Source organism: Hyperoodon ampullatus (genome assembly GCF_949752795.1).
Source record: "Hyperoodon ampullatus genome assembly, chromosome: 3".
Classification (NCBI taxonomy): domain Eukaryota; kingdom Metazoa; phylum Chordata; class Mammalia; order Artiodactyla; family Ziphiidae; genus Hyperoodon; species Hyperoodon ampullatus.
In genome coordinates, this window is record NC_136916.1 from 44359228 (window position 1) to 44375887 (window position 16660).

The 16660-nt window shown below is 35.4% G+C and overlaps 1 protein-coding gene across 2 annotated transcripts in view; it reads right to left on the reverse strand.

Moving 5' to 3' along the window:
• Positions 1-2195: 2195 nt before the first annotated feature.
• Positions 2196-16660, reverse strand: part of WDR72 (WD repeat domain 72) — a gene marked incomplete at both ends in the record, with an annotated part of 196582 nt that continues 182117 nt past the window's right edge. For both annotated transcript variants that reach the window (XM_079699901.1, XM_079699900.1), the window contains 2 exons: positions 2196-2251; positions 7756-7860. In XM_079699901.1, coding sequence (XP_079556027.1) covers positions 2196-2251; positions 7756-7860 — 161 coding nt within the window. The remainder of the gene's footprint in view (positions 2252-7755; positions 7861-16660) is intronic.

The window sequence follows — 16660 nt, forward strand, 5'->3', positions numbered from 1 at the left end:
AAGATTGTACATACAAAGGGACAAACACCTAATTAAGAGGCAGTCAGTTTTGAGTTTCTAGGTACCATATGAGTGATCCATTTAATTGTGTGGCAATTTACTATTTCAAATTCTCCTCACAACAGAAATTCCTGAAACATGTTGAAAGTAAGTCAATATCATTATTTTTAAACAGACTAGTGGATCTGTGTCATAAATACACTTGCACATGTATATTAGGGAACATTATTTAAATGTCTATCTCTAAAACTCATTTTTAGGAATTAAAAATTTTGATAATTAATGGTGTTGGTCTCCAGAATTCATATTGATAAAAGATTTTAATTAGTCATTTGATAGGAATTTTTAAATTTTAGCAACTATAAACTGTGTTACCAAAAAAATCTTAAAAATTTCATTTAGTAATGTCAGGATTATGCTACTTCTAATTTCCTATAGCTAGTGACATAATAAAACATTTATCAAGAATTCAGTATTGGTTTCCTCGGACCTGAAAAAATGCTAAATATGGCAACTATTTAAACTTATTTTTATTCTTCTTTGAAAAAGGAATAATAGGACATAGCTATAAAAACAAAGATGTTTATTTTTAATAAACATACCAGAACTTGAGCATCTGAATTAGTTTCAACTATTAAAATTGCCCTTGTGAGAGGATATATCCTTATTTGATATTGCTATCATTAATAATATTTTTGGGAGTCCTCCTTGTAATGGTTTTCAGAGCCAGAACACAGCATGCAAGAAAATGTGTTCCATTGCCTAGCTTGCTACCTTCCCTTATTTTGAAATTTGTTCCACATGGCTTTTGACAATTTTCAGAGGGCTGAGGGAAGCACACACACACATATATGTATATTTTTTCAAAGGATGGTAATTTTCCATCATTATTCATATTAACAATATGTTATTGTTACTGACATACAACTCAAAAGTAATTTCAAGTAATTTCACCCTTTAGGAAAAAAAAGAACACACATTTTTGTCTATTTTAAAACAGGCACACTCACCTCTCTAGTTCTGGTATATTCATTTACTCCAATCATTAATTATAAGCTCTGTAAGGGTAGAAACCATTCTATTTCAATTGTATAGCTCTATTCTCTAATCTCCCCCTCTCCCTTGCCCACTGCATCCTCCCTTGTACAGAACCTGATGCTGGTGCCCCAAAAAATGTTTGTTGAATTGAAGTGACTATAACTTCCCTATTAGATAGATTTATAAAGATATATATCATATATTTAACACTTTATTTCCATTTTTCTATGGATTAGTCAATATTTGTATTCATATGCACACTAATAATCTTCTTGATGATTTTCTATAAATTCAGGAATTATACAATATAAATCACAGCAAATAAATCAGATCACTAAAGACCTTAATAGATGAGCACTTTATGTCTGTTCTTATTTATATTGCTTCCCATATTTTAGTTTGAGAATTCCTGCTAGTCAAGCTTCTTTCTGGGAATAGAACTACAAGAGTTTTTACTTATTAAGGATCAATTGTGATGTGGTATCAGTAGATTCCCCTTCCCTAGTTTACATGTATATGGCCAACAAGATCAACCTTTAGCGAAAGACATTAGCCTCTATGTCATTAGAAGTCTAAATTAACTTGACTGCACAAGATTGGTCCCTATTATACTGTGTATCACTTATTTGGGCTAATTGATGACTAAATGGAATTGGCTATTTGTTGACATTTCATGCTTAAGGATGAGATTTACCATAGGGTGATTGATCTGAATTAAAGCATCTACTAAGACAAAATGTCCTAACCTAACAAATCAAACAAATTTGGTAAAGTTTTAGATCAAATACATTTAAGCAACATTAAATTTAAAAGCATTGTTTGTTACATTGTTTAAAAGCAATAGGGTTATATAATTCAGGAACTGACAAATGGAAGAAAATCTAAAATGGTATTAAATTTGTGTCTGTGGGCTGGCACTCCTTGTTGGAAATAGTCAAACAAAAGTAAGAGGCATCGAATGATCTAGACAATGATTTTCTAAAATTAGATGAATTTGAATATTTTCCATCGGTAATGACTCTGGCCAAAGTATCAGCAAATTTACTACAAACTAATAACTAGACTAATAACAACATAGCTTATACACAATGATAAACAACTGGCATGTTTGGGGTTTCTTAATTTGTCCAAATCCAGTTCTACAGATGAGATTCCATTTAGCACAGCTTGCAGGAGCACACCTTTGCTATCCATAAATGATGCCTTCGTTCACCTGGAAAGAAAACAGATTATCTTGGGTTATATGGTAAAATAAAGAAATAAGAGAGAAGAAAGGGCAGGAGGAAGGAAGGGAGAGAGGAAGGGTGGGAGAGAGGGGAGGATGAAAGGAGGGAGGAAATGAGGAAAGAAATGGAAGAAGGAGGAAAGAAATGGAAGAAGGAAGGAAGAAAGAAAGGAATTACCTATACTTTCTACATTTCTTTTTCTATATGAAATAAAATGTTAAGACAATAAAGAAATTCTTATAAACCAGACCTCAGGTAAATGTACTTTAATTGCACATCTTATTGGTATAGGTCTTTTTTAATCACCGAGAAAGGTAAAAAGTTGTCAACAAGATGAATCGAGTTTGAAATTAGTAAATTTCCATAAATTTCAAGCAGCTGAATTGTTCTTAGAGAAACTCACAACTGCAGTTTTAGGACCAAATGTTATAAATGTCAGTTGAAATATGGTTTGAGCTATGGAATAAAAAAAAAACACACGTACTTCTCAGACTACTTGGATGATTATTGCAGGCTAAAAGATCACTTGATTAAATTAATTTGAATAATTGGAGCATTGTGCCTCAGTAAACTACTTCTAAACACATTTATATTAATGATGTGACTAATCATAGTAACTCCCACTCCTACTGGCAAAAACTCAAAAAGCTGATTATTTACTTTAGCTAAACCAATATTCAGAATTGTATTATATATGTATTACATATATATGCCTAGAATTTTATGTTCTTTAAAGGTTATTAGATTAATGCTTAAAATTTTCCCTTTGGGTAAATTATTTACAATATTGATATTGTTAAACACAACTAGAAGACGGAGCTTACATGTTTATACTACTGAAACTGTTCTTCTGGAACATTTTTTTTACCACTAACCATAAGAAGTGTGTTCTCGATGGCTATGATTGATGGGCTGCTCACACATTCTACATTTTTTCTGCTTCGCGCATCATCATCAGCCATCTCCAACACTCCACTCCTGAATCTGTCCTACTTTCTGTTACCTGATTTTTGCTGGTGATTCATGAGCCAGAATAGTATAAAAAAAAAAAAAAAAAAAAACTTGGCTTTTCACAACGTAGTATCCCCTAGGAAACTGTAAGAAATCTAGTTTTGTTCATCAGATTCATGAAAATGCAATATTGATTAACAATGATGTATGTAGATCTACATAACATGCTATATAAAAACCACTAAAGTGTTCTGTTAATGGCAGATGCATACTGATTATAAACTACTTCAGATTGACATAAAAATGCTTATCTGAATCCTTTTTTTTTTGTACTTCCAAGCTTTCTTTTGTCACTAATATTTTCAGCTGAAGCTATATTTAAGTGCACTATCCCTGGTGCACTAGGAAGTAAAATTCTTAATTTTCCAAGCCAATAAGGTGATAAAAGCTCAAGGTTTCTCATTAACACTTGGATAAAATTTGTGAACGTCACACTAAATTTTTTATCATCATGAGTACAAAGATGAGGGGCAAGGAACACTTTTTTAATATTCTGGAGATTGGGGATTGAGCTATAATCACTGTGCATGAAACAGTTAATAAGAGGTTAACCATCGAAGGACTAAACTGAACTATTTTTGTGATAACATCTTTCAGATTCAAAAGCAACCAGGCCTTAAAGAGCCAAAGAAAGAAAGCCTAATGGCCCTAAAAACTTAAAAAAGGGAGCTGCAAGTTCACATGTTGTCTCAGTGCTTCTATTACTAGACATTGAAGTTATTCCCACAGGTTCCTGGAATGTATAAATGCTGGGTGAAGAAGCCAGTAGACTTCACAGAGTCTAAGCCAGAAACTTCAATCTGGGATTCACCTGTGAGTCAAAACTCTTTGCTAATAAATTATTCCAAAGAAAAGACACTGCTGAGGGAGGCCTTAACCGATCAGACAAGACCTGCAGGTTCACTAGCTGGCTCAGAGTAACAAGAATGCTCTGGTCTAAAGGTGCTTTGCCAACCTTAATGGACTGCAGGCACCCACCTGGGTATACAGCTTGAACCAATAAAGAGATCACAATGGCATGATGAATAAGGTAGAGAGCCTTTGAGACTGGGTGAATGACCACTCCACCAGGTATCTAAATTGTGACCTATATGCACACTCCAGGCCATTTACAAATGGGTCATCCTAGTCAATTCAGTTCTGGAGAAGCAGTGATGTCAATGAAAAAATAAACAATCTACATACTGAGTTCAAAACCCATTTCATTCCAAGACAGTCAATTTGCAAAGTCAACCTTACTGTTTTATATAAATTCTAAAAGTTTGATTTTATTACTGATATTTTTAAATGCTCTATCAACATTTTGAAAATTTCAACTTCATCTTTTAAAAAATTTAGTTTTTCTGTACTTCAAGTTTTCTTACTCTCCGCAAATGCAAATTAGTTGATATGAGCAATATAAAGCTATATGAGCTAAAGTAATATGATGTTTAGAGAATTTGCCAAGAAATCTTTCCTTGGAGAGAATATATGAGGCAATATTCTTGAACTGTGCTTGAATAGGAAAATGATTTTTTTTGTTTTCATTTTCCAGATGCTGTTTGAACAACTGGGCTATTAATTTAAAATGATGTAATATATTAGTCATTTAGAATTGCATAGATAAAACCATGTAAGGTCAATATCCATTAAAGCCAAAAGACTGACCACATTCAACTTTGTAACTAGGGGATTTTGCATGTACATGAAAATGTTAAAAAGAATTTTAAATGAGTGATAATATTCCAGGTGAAAACGGTAAGAATAATTCATTCAGATTTAAATACACTCCTTTCCATACAAGAAATAATGACTATACTAATGAAATTAAAGCTTAGCTACTGAGGCAGCTCTATTGGTTTGAGAACACCTTCTCAAAGCTTACCATTTAAAAATCCCAAATTTTGTTTTTTCTGCTAACAAAGGCGGTTAAACATGCTTTCCAGAGAAACACCACCTGTACATGGTAAATAGAGTTAACTAAACAACCAAAGTAATGTTTATAGTTTTGGAGCCCCTACATTTGAATGACTTGATATTTTGAAGTTAATTTTTGGATGGTGAGAAGTGGACAGTCATATTTTCACAGTACAAGGAAGTCCTACCATGCCACCAATTTCACAAATCTTCCTTCATGCTCAGTTTTAAGAATTTTGCCTCTCAAATGCTCAGACTTCAAGGAACTGCACTCTCTCATCAAAATCTTTCTTACTAAACAAGCACCCCTGTCAGAAGTGTCTTAATTTCTTATCACAGAATTTTATCCACACAAGGAGCAATAAATAATTCATGTCACTGCCTCTTTGTTGTGTGTCCCTGAACTGCACAGAGCTGGAAGGCTGACAGCTGTGTCAGGACAAGCACCAAAGATCTGACATGACAAGTGACTAACAAGTTTCTTTCAGTTCATAGAGAAGGAAGACAATGGCCCAAAGTGCAGAAAGAAATCTTGAAACAAAATAAAACTGCTTCTTTCTTTTTACCTAAGTGTTTGCTATGAGCTTATTTCCAACCCACAAGCCCTGGTCATTTTATAAGACTGCCCAACCCCCTTTATTCCTCACACTCGCTTGGCCATTTACGCCTGGCCACGGATCAATATGAGCAATTCTTGGAGAAATACGATGTCTCCATGACAACCAAGCCACAAATTCTCAGTGGAAGGCAGTGAGACCAGTAGTGAACTCTCCAGAGGTTTCTAGGCCTATAAGGCAAGATGTCTTAAAATGCAGGAATGGACAGAGGAAAAAGCCAGAGTAATTCATTCTTTATTACCAGTTTAATGATGTCCAATGTATAGAATGGTACTCACTTTTTAAGTTAAGATTCTTTATCAGCACCTATATTTTCTAATTGATCTTTCTTTTTTGACATATCCTTTTGTTTATATCAATCAGATAGACTACGCTATATTTGAATTTCACTACAATTCCACTCATATTGAGGGATGACTGAAATTTATTCTACTTTTGAAACAGTATAAAGCTGATCTATTCTTGCCCAAAGCAATGAACACTTCGGTTAAAAACTTGCCTCGTGGATTTAACTGCCTGTTAAATGATTGATAGAAACCTAGTTTAAAAACTAGGTTTTTAAACTGTTTTTAAAATAGTTTAAAAACCTAGTAAAAATTAGACAAAATTTTAGTCAGAACTAAACGTAATTTAAAAATAATTTTAATAGAAATCTGATGCTACCACTACCCGCTCCCTTTTCACGTGGAACACATCTACATTTGCTGTTTGGATATTATGGCAGGGGGTGGGGCTAATGTGCTAATGAAAAATTTCTGTCATTGCTAAAGATGCCATTTCTCAGTTCCATGGATGCTGAAGCAGAAGTGTGGCTGAGAACAGACACCCAGCAGCAGTTCATCTTTTGAGGAATCTTGGTATAGTGGAGGGGACTGAAATACAAGCCATTGCCACTGGGCCTATCGGGGTTCCGAGATGACTTAGGGGACCTGACATAGATTGCAGGCTGCACCTTTCACTGAAAATTAAATCTCAGTAGCTCTCCTCGGGGAAGGATCAGGGGACTGTTTGCAGCTGCCCCCTGTCAGCGAAGGCTACAAGATTTGGAAATCTCTTAACTAAGCTGACAGGCCACAGAGAGGATGAATCAAAAATCTGATACATGGATCAGCACACAAAGATGTGAGAGGGTAGAGAGTACACAGCGGCCAGAGAAAACAGGAAAGAAAAACGTTCAGTGGGGGAAGATAGTTAACTCTTTCGCTCATGGTAATAAGGCATCTTCTAGCACCTTATGGCTTTGTAGTGAACCAGGAATTGTCATTCAACTTTCACAAGATTTTTTTTCTCTTAATTAATTAGTTGTTAAGACAAGGCATGCTTCAAAACAAAACAAAAACAAAAATTCATGCTTAAGCGTTCCTGGACATATCCTTCCAGCACATTTCTGTCTGTTCTTCCCACAAAGAGAATACAAACATTAGTAACTTGGACATAGGGTAACTTTTATTGAGTGAGGAAGGGTTACTATTTTGTTTTGTTCTAAACAGTTGACACTGTCCATTCGTTCATTACTGTTATGCTAAAATCCTCTCATCCCGGTTAGAGTTCTGTTTGTATTTAGAGAGGTAAACAGATAGTAATGATGATGATTTGTTTCTCTTTTCTCCCTAATTCTCCATTTCCACTTGATCCCATTATTTGAAATATTTAAAATGTTGCCATTTTTCCAGTTTCCAATCTCTGCTCCTATTAACCAGTTTAGCCTAAAATTGATGATAATGAACTAATAGTGTCAGCTTCCTTCTCAGTCATAAAGCCTTTGTACTTCCTCCAGCTGAATTCTTGATGAAAGAGGAAAAGATAACAGCTCCACACTGTGACCCCTGGAGGTGACCATTAATTTGACAGTGCAGCTGCTAAGAGAAAACAGCATTACAATGTCCTCTCCCCCCACTCTCTTCCAAGGACCCCAAAGCTGTGTCAAATTTATCATTTATACTTGACTATTTTTAAATGGCTTTCACCTGGATTCTCAGACTCTTCCAAGACACATCTGTCAGGCATGTCCTCGGTGTCTTGGAAGTTTGCCGAGTTTGAGTTGCTGTCATGCTTGACCGGACTGACTGGAGCTATTAAAAAAGAGAGAGCAAAGAAAGAGAAAGAGAGCAATGAAAAAGTAGTAATAAACACCATTAAACATTTCCTTTCATTTCCACAGATATTTCCAGGGACACACTACGTAAACACAAATAATAAATTGAAATAAAATGTATCCTCTAAGTATGTATTGGCAGACATGTAATTAGTTGAAAAATCTATAGATGAGACTTTATCTTAGAAGAAAAATAAGTTCATGGCATCAGCTTAAAAGCTACAAAGTAACAAAGTGATCCCTTCGAAGTAGAAATCGTATTTTTAATGCATAAATCTAAAACAATATAGTCAATTAACAGCAACAGGACACAGAAGGAAGAACATCAGGCTGTTCAATTAGACCAGCTCTATGCTGTTGCAATGGTTCCTTTTGTCACACAAATCACAGTGGATGAACACTTTTTATGCATTTTGGTTCTCTTTCATCAAATTAAAAACTATTGTTCCAAACACAAATAAAAAGCCCTATAAAAATAACTTTAAAAAGATAGGATGAATACATTGCAAATGATAATAAGGAGGGCTGGTGTTTTGAATGGTAGGTCTTCACACAGCTGTCATGATATATTTTCTGAGTAGGAATTATGAACAGAAGCAGAAGCCAGCGTAGGAATCTAAAATTTCCTATAAACACATTACAACTACTAGCTCTGTTAGAGAAACACAGACTTAAGTTTCCACATTTTTCCATGAGTTGTACGACTTTGTCTAAATTCTCTCCACAAGTAACATATTTCCCTATTATATTTGTTCAAGGAATCATTTGTCAGGAAAAGTAGACATGGTCTTCATGAAGACACTCTGAATAACAAAACAAAGCAAGCCTTCAATAATATAAATTATGTCATACTTACTTGTCTGAAGCCAAACAAAATGGAATTTTGTCTATCACAAATTGCTTCAGTGAAAAGTACCACTGTCTTCTCAGGTCTTGATAACACACACAACATATTATTTATAAGCCATAAATGCAATAGAGAAAATATAGATTTATAAGTCATAATATATTTATATATATTTAACATAGATATTTATAAGAAATAATGTGTTTGTTGGCCCAGGGGAGTGGGCCTGGCCGCTGTTCCTAAGCCTCCCTTAGGAGATAAGGGAGCAAATGCAGAGGCTAAAGCTTGTGTTGCTTCACACATTCAATAAGTGATACAAAGGAGGGCCGCCTGAGGTCCAAAGCAGCCTTAGGAGAGCTCACAACTCCCAGACTCCTTGTCTTGTTTTCATGGACTGTGCATAACAGTGGCGACCATAACCTGAGGCCCACATATACACATTTAAAGGTGACTTGTAACATGATTCTGGTCCAAATATTCTTGCCAGTTTCACTCACCCTCTCAAAACACAGATAGTGCTGCTCTTTTCCATGGAAGGGGAAGCATAGCGTTTGAATTCACTGCTTTCCTAAAACTTTTTGTATGGGAACAAAATATGAGAAAAAATATACAAAATTCTGATTTTTAATAAACATACCAAATGTTTCATTTTCTGCATTTGAGTTTTCTGAAAAAAAACATGGAAGTAGGTACCATGTCTGTTTTATTTACCTCTGTATGCCCTGGGCTATGGAAATTATCCTTGAAGGGTCTGTGCAATGGGTGAATGGTGAACAAATGAATGAAGCAGAAGTGCCATGCTGGATGTCCTCCTGAACCAAGACGATATGTGCTTTGAGTTATCTTCAACCTGATCTGCTCGGTTTCTTGTTAGGCCCACTTGAGATAAAAGATGCATATTTACAAAATAGTAGTGTGGGGCTTCCCTGGTGGTGCAGTGGTTGAGAGTCCGCCTGCCGATGCAGGGGACACGGGTTCATGCTCTGGTCCGGGAAGATCCCACATGCCGCGGAGCCTGCGCGTCCAGAGCCTGTGCTCCGCGACGGGAGAGGCCACAGCAGTGAGAGGCCCGCGTACCGCAAAAAAAAAAAAAAAAAAAAATAGTAGTGTGGTTTAGTCCATGACTTGGGAAGAGACACCTAAGTAGTATGTATGGCCTAAGTAGTTATTTTGGTGTCACTGCCTTTAATTTAGTTTTCCTCATTTTAGATCATACTTACAGATTATTTTTGAATCCGTAGATTTTTGTGAAAGGTTTAAGTGGAATAATTAAATGCATCAGAGTTGCAGAGTCCTATTACATTGGTCAAAATTTTCTGGCCTGCTTTAATGGTTTTTTTTCTCTATATATCTTGTTAATTTTCTGAGATACTTACATTGGTATTTATAATAGGGAATTAACCATACAACTAAATCTATTACTAACAACGAATGAAGTAGCATCTGTGTTTACCTGGGCAACTGCATCACACTTGTGATCCCATACTCTATTCTTTCATCTAAAACTTGCATCTATTCATTTGTCTATTCATTCCTCCAAAAGGCTCTTCTAGACACAGGGGCCTCAAAGAGCTGAAGAGAGTATGGTATTAGAACAATGAAGCCAACGCTTGCAACCATTTTTAGTGGCAATAAAGTGGTCCCAGGATAAACTGACATACCAAATCTTTCAAGAAAACTGGAAAGTTAGAGGTAGTTTTAACTGCATGATCTTTATTAAACTCACAGTATAAGGTACCATGCAGCTATTTTTGTCTCCACCTCTGATTTTGGAGGGTGTGCTTTGTGTGGGGGTAGGAGAGTAGAAAGGGTTGTTCTTCAGATATTTTGCTTAATTACACTTTAGCTTCCAAATTTGAGATGGTACAAGATTTGCCATTTTTTTACTGGGTAGTTTACAGAGTATCCAATTAAATCTACTGTGGAAGAAATCCCTCCATTCTGTCAACTGGGAACAACAGACATCGGAGAGGTTAATTACTGCCATTCCACTTTTTTTTTTTTTTTGATAGGCCAATCTTTGCAATTATTCTTTTGCGTGTTTCTTGTGATGTTTCATCAGTAAACTCTGACTTGATGTGTGGCCTAGGCTTCTGTAAATGAATCATTTCAAAACTGATGAAATCAACAAATATTGATCTAGTCATTATTATGGGTAGAGCTCTGTGCTAGACCATGTGAGGGACAAAAAACATGAAGCACTTTTAATACAACTTGTGATCTAGTTGAGGTATAATAAAAAGTAACTAGTAGGAGCATTAGAGACAATATTCCAAGAGTGACATGGTTTTTAGGAATGCAGAGGTAATTCCCCTGCAATAGGGTTTGTTGGGAAGTGAAATTTAAATTAAATCTCCTTGAGAGGGAAGGTGTGAACCCAGGCCTGGCCAAAGAAATACATTAGCCTGGGTTCACAGATATATTTAACAGACTGTTACTGCCTACTTTTGTATGTATTTTTAATGAATTCTCCTTACATGTCTCTTTGAGCTTTTCTTGAATTGCTTTTGTGGCTAATTCTCCTCACCTGTAGAAGTTAGCTATAGACAGGTTTTTCCTTGCCGTAGATAGTCAATACTTTGATCTTTACTGATGTTGGGCCCATTTATCACAGTAAGCTGTCCTTTCACTATACATATTGACTTTTATTTATCAATACTAAAGTCCATTTGTAGCTCATCACTAAAGTCCTTGGATATTTTCAGTAGGTTTTCAAGATGCATTTTAGAGCTTGGCAGAGAGGTACTTTTGACATTAATACAGTGCAAATGGTTGCTAGGCTCACCCTTAACTTAAAATCAACTGTTTATTTCCTCTGTAATGCATTCTGAAATAGTCTGCATTTGGGGGGTGAGGGGCAAAAAGACGAACACTCTTGACAGTTCTATACTGAAAGATGTAAGGTTGTTCCATTTATTCATCACATACCTCAAAATATTGACAACTAGAAGGCCAGTGTTCTAAATACCTTCATAATATCTTTGGAAGCTAGATAGAGGGAGAAGTCCACGTACTTTGTAAAGATGTTTTTGACTACGGTGTGCTTAATTAGTGTTAAAGAAATTCCTAAAGAAATAAATGGTTCAACTGTAGACAATCCAAAATCAGTTTTTAAATTACACTTAAGAACATATAATGAGGAAGCACAGAAAATTGTATGACAAAGACCCTATAGAAGAATTTACTGAAAAAAAATGTGGTGACAGGGTCAGCAGTGGTTATGCTCCTTTACCTCTCTATATTCTCTATTTTGTTTTCAGTTAATGTCTAAAAACTCCTTCCTGCCTTTTCTCATTATTTGTGGAAATGCAAATTTTCAGTAAATTTTGAAGGTGGCTAGGCCAAGGCAACAAACAACTTTAAGAAACATCCTCCCCACTCCCAGTGAGAGAATGACCACTGGGAAAAATCTCCATCCATCTCCACAAACAGCAGCTCATTCTACCAAGCTAGGCCAGTACTGTAGTATATATAGAGCCCTTGTGTAAAAATCCATATCATTCTCAGTATGAATAAAATTTGCAGCCCAAACAATGTTTTCAATATGATGACTTATAAATGATTAAAAAATAGATCCCATCCAGTATATGTATGGAGTTTTAGGAAGCACTGGAGATATTGATAGGAAAATCATTCATAAAAAGATATAACAGTTTGAAATGCTGGTCAATTGAATAGAATAAACCACTGTATTAGCAGATAAAACTCAGACAAAAATCTTAATTGCATCTTATTCAAAGGCATAAAAATAATGTGCATGTTACAGAGGTCATGAAAGATTAAAAGTCCACTCAGATTTGCGGAATGAGCAGTGGAAAAGAAGTCAAAGACTTGAGTTCAAATCTACTAGCTCAATATGGTGGACAAAAGTTGATCACTTCTTAAGCTGATAATTTAGGTCTCTTCTCAATAAGGCATCACTATGAATCAACTAAAAAAATCTTTTTACAGGTTTAGAAGGAAGAAAAACTACAGTAAGTTCAAGTACAATAGAATTAAATACTAACGCAATCCTGACAGATCACGAAAAACTGCAATATGTTTTAAATTAGAAGGAGGCATAATCAGGGAAAAGACTTTTAAGTGATAACACTAAGGTTGTAAACAAAGAGGATGTCATTTGAACAGACCACAAATTCAGTTTACAAAGTGGTTCTCTCTGGACAGATGTCTTATCAGAAAAACATATCCAGCTAAAGAGCTATGTACATATTACCCCTACTTAAAGAGTATCTACTGAGATAATCAAGTGATAGGACCTCCTGATTACATTTGAATAGCAATAGCTACATCCTGCATCAGACTTCAGGCTTACTTTGTGTTCAGTGTGGACTGGAAACTGGAAAAAAATATCATATAGGAATGCCTAGAATTAAATAAAATATCTAATGCTGCTTTATAACTAAGAAATAACTGCTTTATGGACAAGTAAAACAGCAAGCTGATGAGCAGCAACTCATCAGCAAGATGAGTTAAGATTAGATTTATGTGTTTTACTATCTTTCTGAAATTGTAATCTGACACAGAATATTATTTTCTGGCTGACATTTTCTAGTGTGAATTGCCTTAAACATGAGGCTTTTTCAATTGGTAAAGAAATAAATTTTCCAAATGCTGTGAAGAGTAACTATTATTTTGGTATCCTAACTAGATATATAGAATTGGAATTATTATTTTATTTAAATATTTTGTGATATATAATATACATATGCAGAGGATCAAATTCTTTACTATCTAAGGGAAAAAAATTTGTAGCTAACTTCTACAGTGACACAAACAGCTAAATGTCTAATTTGGGGGAAGATAAATGTGAATGAGAAAGAAATATTAATTGGTTACTGCATCTTTTTAAATAATGTTTTATTCCTCTAAGATATAAAAATATTCCTGTTATCCAGGACGTTTGAACAATGGGCTGCTTTGGTAAGGCTGGTAAATAAGCAAATACATCTCTAGCCTAATCTAAGACACAAGACAGACACTTGGACTATTTATGAAATGACTGAGTAAAGCATCTAACAAGAATTTCCAAGAATTAAAAAACCAATGATTAATTTCACTTGAAGTTTAAGGGAGAAATCTTAAGGTCAGGCATAGGGTTTATAGCTTAAATATACCCAAACACCTCCACAATCTATTACTAGTGCCAACAGGCAGACTACATAAAGAAGGAGATCCTATCTGCCTTATTTTGGGGAAGATAAAATTCCTCATTTTTTATTACCCAAATATATGTATTAATTGAAACAAAGATGAATACCAGCAACTTCATTACAGAGATGAACTTCTTAGTTCCCCAGGGGTGGGGGTGGGGGAGGCATGCTGTACTAGAAAAAAGGTCAGTTAATATAAGATCTGTTTTTAAATTCCACTTCTGTTCCTAATAGTGTGACCTTGAGCATGTCATTTCACTTTCCTGGACTCGGGTGGTTTTATTAATAAAATGAGAGAATTGGACTGGACAACTTCCTTGACATCTCCCTGCCAGTTAAGAATCCAAGACCAACCAACCACTGAGTATATCACTGAACAGGATAATAAGAAGATAAGTGGCTACTACAGTAACCTTGGAAATAATGAAGGCTTTTGAGGCCCTTTCTCAATTAAGATTGATATTTTCCTATAAGTAGTAATCTCCATCTGACTGAGGGACAGAGGAAATCAGGGCAGCTTCAGACAGCTCCTCTGGTAGTTGCAATGCCAGGGTGAGGCAGCCCTATAGAAAGATGACCAAGAAAGGACTGAGGCTGCAGTATGGCCACTCCTGAGAACAAACAAGGTGACTCCTTGGCATAGAAACATCCATCAGATATTTACCAATGGTGTAAAAAAATCTTTAAAACCAAATTAAAAAAAAAAAGAAACATCCATCAGATATTTACCAGTGGTGTAAAAAATCTTTTAAAACCAAATTAAAAAAAATAAGTTATACCTTACCCTTCTTAGAATCATATTTATGCTATTAATTTCTTTAAACAATCCCTCTCCTCATTGATCAACTTGGCAAATATGAACTTCAGTACAAGATGAATCATCCTAAACTAAATTAATTGGGTCCATGAAGTAATTGCAAGAAGCAAACCTGCGGTGGACAAGCCATGGCCTGGAAGTTAGATCTGGATTGGGTTGGGCTGAATTGGCATTAGACTCCTCTGAAGACTGGCCCCATCTTGGTTTCAGGACCCCAGACATTGAAGAGGTTCTCAATTATTGTTTGCTGAATGAATGGACAGTGTTATAGAGAGATGTGGTATTCCTATGGAATAGTATTTTCCTCGTGTCAAATCTCTTACAGGGAGAATCAGTAGAACCCCAACTCTTTCTATTCCTTTTATATGTAAAACTGAAGCCCATGAAGTACTTTGTCTTACTCAAGCCTGGCATGAAAACCAACTCTAATCAAATTATTTAAACTCTCAGACTGAAACAGACTGTGGAGACATATTGGATATAGGATGGGGAGAATATGAAAAAGGAAATGTGTAATCTGGGAAGTAGAAAATGAAATAACAGGGAAAAATGCAACTTTCCTTTTTTTCTGCTGCATTTCTTCCTCCACCCTCCCCAAAAGGCAATTCTCAGAGTTACCCATGAGCGGTTTGCCTGGATTTCTTTATGTGCTCCTTTAGAGTACCAGCTCCTTGGCAAGCAGCATTCCAAGGAGAGAAGTGGTAAGTAGATGAGCAAGCACCTTTTTTTATTTTTACTTTTTAATCATCAAATCAAAATAATTTCCACAGCTTTGGTCCCTGGTCACTATTGAGTAAATTCAGAGTGGAAATAATCCAGGGAAATATTCCTTATCATTATTTTTGTACTTATCTATACTTTGGTAAAGAAGAGATTTTCTAGATGCAAGAAATAAGCTGGTCAGATGAGCAAGCTCAATTCCAGCTTTTTACATTAAACCATAGAGATAATTATTCAGGATAGGGGGACTCAGGAACATCTTATCTGAAAGGACACCTTCATCACTGAAAGGAAGTATAGGTGATGAATGAGTTCTAAGAAAGTATAGAAATTAACTCTCACACTCTTCAGGCAGTTTAGATTTTGCAAAACTCATATGACTTTTCTCATAAGGACCGAATCTATGGTAAAAACAGAAATGCATTAATTTTACTGTTCAGAAGTTCAAGAAGTTGAAAGCAGGAGTAGGTTCCAAAGAAGAAAACAAATAGATTCCCACGTATTGATAAACTGAAGAACAGTCAGTAAAGGGAGAATTCTAAGAGGAATTTGTAGTAAACTTCCCAGCTTCCCTTTTGAAAATTTAGAAGAAGTTCAGGAAAACAAGAGACCCTTCAATCAATAGAGCATCATGCTAGCATTTAAGACTAGAGATAAACATGATTTATATATGAGCTTAAGATAAGGATTCACAGCATAGGGCAATTTAAACCAGAGCAAAGTCTACAGTTATCCATAAGGAAAAATACCAAAAACATTTTCCTCTAGAATCAGTAGAAGAAGAAACCGTCAAATGGCACTATCACTGGAATTTGTAAGAGTAGCAACCTTTCCATAGGCCAAACCTAAAATGACACCATCAGTGTGGGGAGAATGCTTGGCAGGCAGTCTCAAATCCCCAGCTGATAGCCGTCTCTATCTCAGGGGAAAATGCTTGTCTCAGATGGTTAGTCAAGTGTCAGAGCTCTTTCATCTCCTAGGTAGGAAATGGAAAATAAGGAAATCAAATTATCTAGACTATGCCTTCATTTTCTAATTCTTTTTCAACCTTAAGAAGGATGCAAGGAAGAAAAGGTCTACGTTACCATATTTTGTATCATTAGGCTTGGGTACTCTGAATGTGATTTATTTTTATTTGAATGACATCAAAATGGCATCTTAGTGATATCTTGAGAAATTATTGAAATTGAATGGAAGTCATGCTTGGATGATAATAATGTGCTTTACCACTGTATTTATA